The sequence below is a fragment of the Eutrigla gurnardus genome, assembly GCF_963514095.1.
Source record: "Eutrigla gurnardus genome assembly, chromosome: 7".
In the NCBI taxonomy this organism is placed as follows: Eukaryota; Metazoa; Chordata; class Actinopteri; order Perciformes; family Triglidae; genus Eutrigla; species Eutrigla gurnardus.
In genome coordinates, this window is record NC_139921.1 from 17,674,195 (window position 1) to 17,681,082 (window position 6,888).

The 6,888-nt window shown below is 42.7% G+C and overlaps 1 protein-coding gene across 3 annotated transcripts; it reads left to right on the forward strand.

The window, feature by feature from the left end:
- Window positions 1–131: 131 nt before the first annotated feature.
- ngb (neuroglobin) lies at window positions 132–3,668 on the forward strand. Of its 3 annotated transcripts, none has more exons than XM_084013562.1 (5): window positions 132–323; window positions 452–677; window positions 1,122–1,230; window positions 1,357–1,476; window positions 1,574–3,668. In XM_084013562.1, exons 2-5 carry the CDS (start codon window positions 580–582, stop codon window positions 1,724–1,726), a joined length of 480 nt encoding a protein of 159 aa, XP_083869688.1. In that variant the 5' UTR covers window positions 132–323; window positions 452–579; the 3' UTR covers window positions 1,727–3,668. The 3 variants fall into 3 exon arrangements, with proteins under 3 accessions (XP_083869688.1, XP_083869690.1, XP_083869689.1); XM_084013564.1 differs by having other exon boundaries at window positions 1,357–1,449; XM_084013563.1 differs by having other exon boundaries at window positions 569–677.
- The last annotated feature ends 3,220 nt before the right edge of the window (window positions 3,669–6,888 follow it).

Sequence of the window (6,888 nt, forward strand, 5' to 3'; positions counted from 1 at the left end):
TGGCTCGCTGCAGCCTCTCCAGAACAGAAGAGAGAGATCCCTCTTTTTCTCCTTCAGTGGCATGAATAATATCCCCAGTGCTGGAGAGAGAGCACATCAAGAGGCAAACGAGAAGGGGAGAGAGATAGCAGCCAGTGTGTCTGATAAGAGCGTAGCAGAACTTGTCTCCCTGACTGCACCGTGGGGCTTGGGATAGAGAGAGCAAGTGCACATGCACACAAACACACTCTCTCTCACACACAAACAGACGCACACACAGAAAGACAGACCCCTCAGCCTCGCTGCACCAGAAGAAGTTCAGAGAGAAGGCTGACCTCAAGAAGGTACAGTATGTTTGTGCATCTCTAAGCCCAGGAGTCATATCTCCTGCAGCCGTGTCCCCCTTGTTTATATGTGAAACATGACTAACAGATCAACTGAACTCACTTAACGCTACACTTTTGTTTTCCAGGTGGGTTGGCGGACGCTTCGTCTGTGGATTAACTTCAGTGTTATGGCTTTCCTCAAGTCAAGCCTGTAGAGGAGTTGTGTGTTTCACCCTCTAGAAAAACTTGCCTCGTGTTTACAGCCTGAGGGAGGATGGAGAAGCTGTCAGGGAAAGACAAGGAGCTGATACGAGGCAGCTGGGAGAGCCTGGGCAAGAACAAAGTTCCTCATGGTGTCGTCATGTTTTCCAGGTAATGTATCACACAAATTAGCATGATTCAAATGGAATTAGGCAGCAGAGTGACTTGTAAGAGAATCAAACATTGTTATTCTGTGCAGTTTTCAACATCAATTCTGATCACTTTAACCTAAAGACTTGCTGTTTTTTTTGTGTGTTATGTAAAAGCTGCAGTGTTAAGAATGCATGTGAATATGTAGCACAGGTGTGGAGAGAGAATTAAGCTATAGATCCTTCGCTGCACACTTTCACCGTGCAAGGACCGAAAGCTTGACTTGTTGCTTGGCGACAGACTGCAATAATCCACAATTTACTTTGAGACAGCTGCCGCTAAATCAGAGACCAGCAGGGGAGATCCGTCGATGTATAATTTATTGATTGGTTTTGTGCCTGGGAGGCAACCCCATGTCCTGTGTGTATACACCCATAGAACAGTGTGGTGTTTTGTCTGTGGTAGACTGTTTGAGCTGGACCCTGCGCTCCTCACTCTTTTCAACTACACGACAAACTGCGGCTCCACACAAGACTGCCTCTCCAGCCCCGAGTTCCTGGACCATGTCACCAAGGTGAGCTCCGTTCACCACAGCCACCGCTACAAGCATACAGTTCCTACGTGTGCACAGCATCGAACACTCTCTCTCTCTCTCTCTCTCTCTCTCTCTCTCTCTCTGTATCTGTACACGTGATGCCAGGTGATGCTTGTGGTTGATGCAGCTGTCAGCCACCTGGATGACCTTCACTCTTTGGAGGACTTTCTTCTCAACCTTGGGAGGAAGCATCAGGCGGTGGGAGTCAACACACAGTCATTTGCTGTAGGACCACGTTTAAAAAAAAAAGAAGCTTTTTTTCAATTTCAAGTGAATGAGCTGTGCATTTTTAAATGTTATCTGTGTTTGTTTTGGACTACAGGTGGTGGGTGAGTCCCTTCTGTACATGCTACAGTGCAGTTTGGGCCAGGGCTACACGGCAGCGATGCGTCAAGCCTGGCTCAACATGTACAGCATTGTGGTAGCAGCCATGAGCCGAGGGTGGGCCAAAAACGGCGAGGACAAGGCCGACTGAGCCGCGCAGTGGGAGCTCCTGGAGCAGTCGCCGTCGAATCACTCAACATGGTTGCCATGGAATAAGGTTGTGACACTTTCAGCATTGTGGCTTTGGCCGCTTGTACATTTGCTCTTTGAGTGAGATTGCATAGCGTAGCAAACGTATGGTGTGATTACACTTTACAATCGACCAATTGCAGAGTTTATTTTCTTTGCCGTGGATGTTTAGCTACCAGACAATGATGCTGTACAGCTGTTAGGATCCGAGCCAACCTGCTTTGGTTCATCTAAGTCTGGACCTGTAATCCAAGGGCCTCACACAAAAAGCAACAAGGATAAGTCTCTTTATATATAATGGCTTTGACATATCTACTCAAATAACAGTGGCTGTAGTGGTTTTTGCAATGTATCTTAAAAGAGTTGCACAATTGTGAAACACGAGATATTATATTTAGGCATCACACACTAGTCAGACTGTGGCGGTTACTGTGGCCAGCGTGGCAGCTCTCTATCTAACTGGAACACAGTGATGCTGTACAAAACATGTTCCACGTTTTGGGAACAAGCAATGAGATTTTACAGGAGGAAAGTCCTATCACCTTTAATCATTCTGCATTTTCTATCGATCTCACACATCATTGCACCTACTCCTGCGTGTGACTTTGTTATCTAACATACAACGTGTTGATTAAAAATGATATTCAATAGCTACTGACAAGAACTGTTATGCTCTCTGATAGCTTTGTTCAGAGATCTATGACTGTTAAGGCATCCATGTGCACCTTACACAACATGGTGTCTCCTCAGTAGAGGTTGTGGTTATTTTAATAGGCTTGACTGTTAAACTCTAACTAATGGACTGTTATGTTAACTCATTATTTCAGAGTAAAGGGCATCTTTGAGGAATTCTAACACCTTTGTTTCTTTGCCATCGGTTTCTAGTCTTTGTTAGCATAAAGTCGTTTCCGTGTGCTGTCGTCTCTTATCTCAGTAGTGCTTATGAACTGTGTTGTTGTGGCTACTTACATGGTGTTACCTCAGATTTAGAGGTGAAGGTGAGCAGAGTGTTTCTCCAACACATGGAAGTGAAGCTGGATGTGAATATTTATTTTGGATTATATATATAAAAAAAAAGAAAAGACAAATTTGATTGATGATGATTGTGTGCTGACACTAGCCAATATGTGTGTCATTATTATTGCTGCCATAACACTGTATTATCATCCTCAACTGTTGACATTCATGGTCATAATGCCAAGTATTAGATAATAACACCATACAACTGTAAATCCAAGCTGCTGATATATTTGGTTATTATCGCTATGGTCTATGAGTTTACATTTATAAAGTTTATTTTTATATTCTGAAATGTATGCGTTGGTAACGAACATTGACTCTTTTTTTTTTCTGCAAATGTGACATACAGTATATCCTCCAGATATATTACCTTGAGTGGGTGTCATTTCATTAATATAATAGAGTTATATATCATCAACTTCTAAATGTGCAATCCTCATTCCTCACAGCAAATTACAAAAGCAGAGTTTTATATTTGATCCCTGCATAGTCTGTTGATTCTGTACAGTCCTTTTCAGGCCACAAGTGTAATGTTTATTAACTGACTGTGTATGTGGTGTATTGATAGTGATTTTTCTCTTGGTATCAGTACGCAGCCCTATGCAGGTTGTTGTTCTCCACGTCTCTGTTTTCAGATACCTGACATTAGGTCTTTTCTAGCAGGCATGACTGATAACTGACATGTTATCCCGTTAACATCCAGCTCTGTACATATTGGGTGTGTCACTGTCTACCTCATCATTATCAGCTGCTATTGAACAGCGATGACTTCACCTAGTTATCCTTCAACCAAAAACAGACAGTAGTATTTAGAGTCGATGCAAGCACGCACTCTTTGTCAACTGGATTCCATCCTACACTTTAAAAACATGTTGTGTGCTTACTTGAGACTAAATAAAGTGATCTTATGTGGATTATTTACTGCAAAACGAGGTCAGTGTGTTTTCCTCTCGCTCTCGGATCGTTTGTCACAGAACTGATGGATGCAACACAATGGTCAGCGTTTGAAATCAATCACACAATGCCTGATTTCCTTCCCACTGACAGCCCATCCCCGAGCGTTGCATAAGACCCAAGCGCCGAATGGCTCATCGCCCTTGGCTACAGAGATGAGGGCGACTTCACATCAGCCCACTTACTCATGCAACTGCACAATGTCACAGCAAGATTGTTTACAGACTTCCACGAAATTGACGTTTTTTTTTTTTTTTTTGCAATGTGGACTGATTAAAAAAAAAAAAAAAAAAAGCTCCAAAAACAAGTCAAATCCTTGTAGATGTTAGCACGCGTTCCTGCTTTATTATCAGCATGCGTGCGTGTCCTGTATGGTGAAGCCATAATAATGAGAGATGGGGAGAAGGGAGGGTTGTTGTAATGAGTTCTCCGTAAACACAGAGCTCATTTCTCCCATGTATACAATTTGCTTGTATCATTGTAAAAGTCACATCCATGAGCTGGCTGTCTGTTCTGCGGTTGGAGCAGTGGCTGACATGGCCTTAATCCATCTCTCTGCACAGTATCCTCTTTCTGTCCCACTGAGAGTCTGCTGTATTTATGCTGGCTCCATGCTCCATGTCTCTCTCCAGCCGACGGAACAACACTGAGCTTGCGGTGTCTAGTCACTGGGCTTCATGGAGACTGACCCGATCTATTCTCAGGTCAAAAACCATCAAGCTACCGACTAAAAGAGAGTCTTATTATTGTATTAATGAACCAATCAGTACCTATACTTCTACAGCCTTACCTTGCTCTGAAGGGTGTCGTCGTCTGAAGGGGAGTCTGCGAGGAAAAAGACAACACGCATTATTTTTAGAAAGTCAGCCATGTGTTTTGGAATGAAGGGGGTATTGAACGTTGTCATGGCAACTGTTAAGTGATGGTGGTCCAGAGTCGTATGTCTGTGCATGTGTGCATGTGTTTTGGATGAAGGAGGAAAGCAAGGCTTTGCGATGCTCGATCACTCGTCCTCAATCATACCGTGGAGAGGAGCGAGGAGTGGACAGGAGTCTGTGTGCGGGGTCAGGCTAAGATGGTTCGCTCCGATAGCCACTGGAGTCGGCACCACAAGCCTAGTGGGAATGAGCATATTCATATATTTTATGATCATGATAAATCCCATGAAAAGACTGAAACATGCTCCCTCAATACTTTCTAAATTCCATATTCTGTCTTGTTCCAAATGAAGGTGTTAATCGATAAAAAACAAATAGCCTATATAGTTTCATTACAACCAGCTGGGCACTGTAATGTTTAGGAAATGTTACTCCAACCTAAGAAATAGTATATTTGTTTAAATTATTCTCAGCTGCAGATTAAAACACGTTCACACACGCATTTGCATTTGAGTCCATGCAGCCTGTGTTGACGGCTACATGGCGGCCTATTTTTCACACAAGCTATATAAGCTCAAATGTACATCCGAAGTGCATTTCTATGCTTTTAGTCTATGTCTTCTGTTCGATGCGTGTAGCTTCAATGATTGTGGTTTGGAGCGCTGCCAATACGTGGGTGACCTGCACTCATTACTGTGCCTGAACGCATCTTGTGTAGACACAGATGGAGCACTGAAACGGCTCCTCTGCTGCTTTTGCTACGCCGGCTGTGGAGACATTGTGTAAATGTCCTGCATCACCTGGTATTAGATAACTGGTTGAGAATGAATGCGTGATCAGTGATTAAATTAACTTTTGTTCCAAAAGTCAGCGATGATCTTTCTATCTGGGGAAAAAAATGGCGGGATTGAAAGCTTCTAAATGGACGTTCTGGTCATTTTGTTATTTCCAAGGTCACGGATTAAGTTTCTTATAACTACTTTGAGCCAAAATGTCATGTAAATATTATACAACACCAACTTACTGAGCAACATTTGTATGCTTGAATGAACCCATATGGGAGTGACAATATGCTAAGCATCTGCAGGAGAAAGCAGGTGACTGACCGTGCACCCAGAGGAATTCACCTTTCACAGAGAAGCATTCTCTCAGCAGTTGGGTGACAGCGGAAGTATTAAGGATCTTTCTTAACTCTTAGCAATTAAGAAGCACTGTATATAATGGCAGGCATGGCGTTTTCTTAGAATAATGTAGAATAATGAGATGTTTCCCTGAAAGAAACGTAATACACCGCTTTGCTGGACCGGCTACCATTGGTAATCTGATGCTACTGCTTTCCAATGTGGTTTGGATAAAAGCAGATGTTCATACTATTAATTGCCCCACCACCCTCAGATGTGGTTTCAGGGAGCAATGGGGCCTGTAGTATGTACAGAGACTTGTCCCGAGGCTAGTTTGTATGCAGACACACTCCTTCACACACTAAGCTAACATGCACCTGCATTAATTAGCCACCTCTCCCCAGCTCTGATAAATGAGGGAATCTCTTATATGATTATCTTCGGAGGGACAGTCAAGGGAATAACTCTCTTCAGCAGTGTATTTTTTTTGTTGTTGTTTTATTTAATCTGACTTTAATCTCAGTATTCTGACTTTTTTCCCAGAAAAGAGATTAAAGATTAAAGAAATTCTCATATGGCCCTAATCCTCTCCTGTATAAGATAGTGCACTTTGTCAGACTTTAGACATTTTGGGAAACATGCACAGAGTTAAATGATGTGATTGATACCACACAAGATTTCCCATCTAGTTTCGCTGCAAGAAAGCACATTTTCCAAAATTAGAATGATTCCTTTAAATAGTCTAACATTAGTCCTAAAGCAGCGTTGTAAACAAAATATCCTTTCGTGAAGCACATTTCCTGAAAGCATCATGTGCACTTTCACTCTTGCGCTACTACTAACCACATGAAATGGGCGACTCACTGCCTCTTAAAAACCCTTCATCGCAGACCGCAGCAGAGACGAGCAATAAGGAGGTCATGGCACAAGATGAGTGGATTGAGCTGGATTCATTTTAATTTCAGATCACAGCAGTTCACTTTTGACAGATGAAAACTCGTTGACAACACAGCTGACAGAGATCAATCTCAAACGCGGTCTTTTCCCTTAACCTCAACCTTCTTGGAGATATAACAACCCACATTTACAGCAGGCCCACATACAGTTTGAAATAAAGTACTTATGATACACACATTTCATTACCGAGAGCA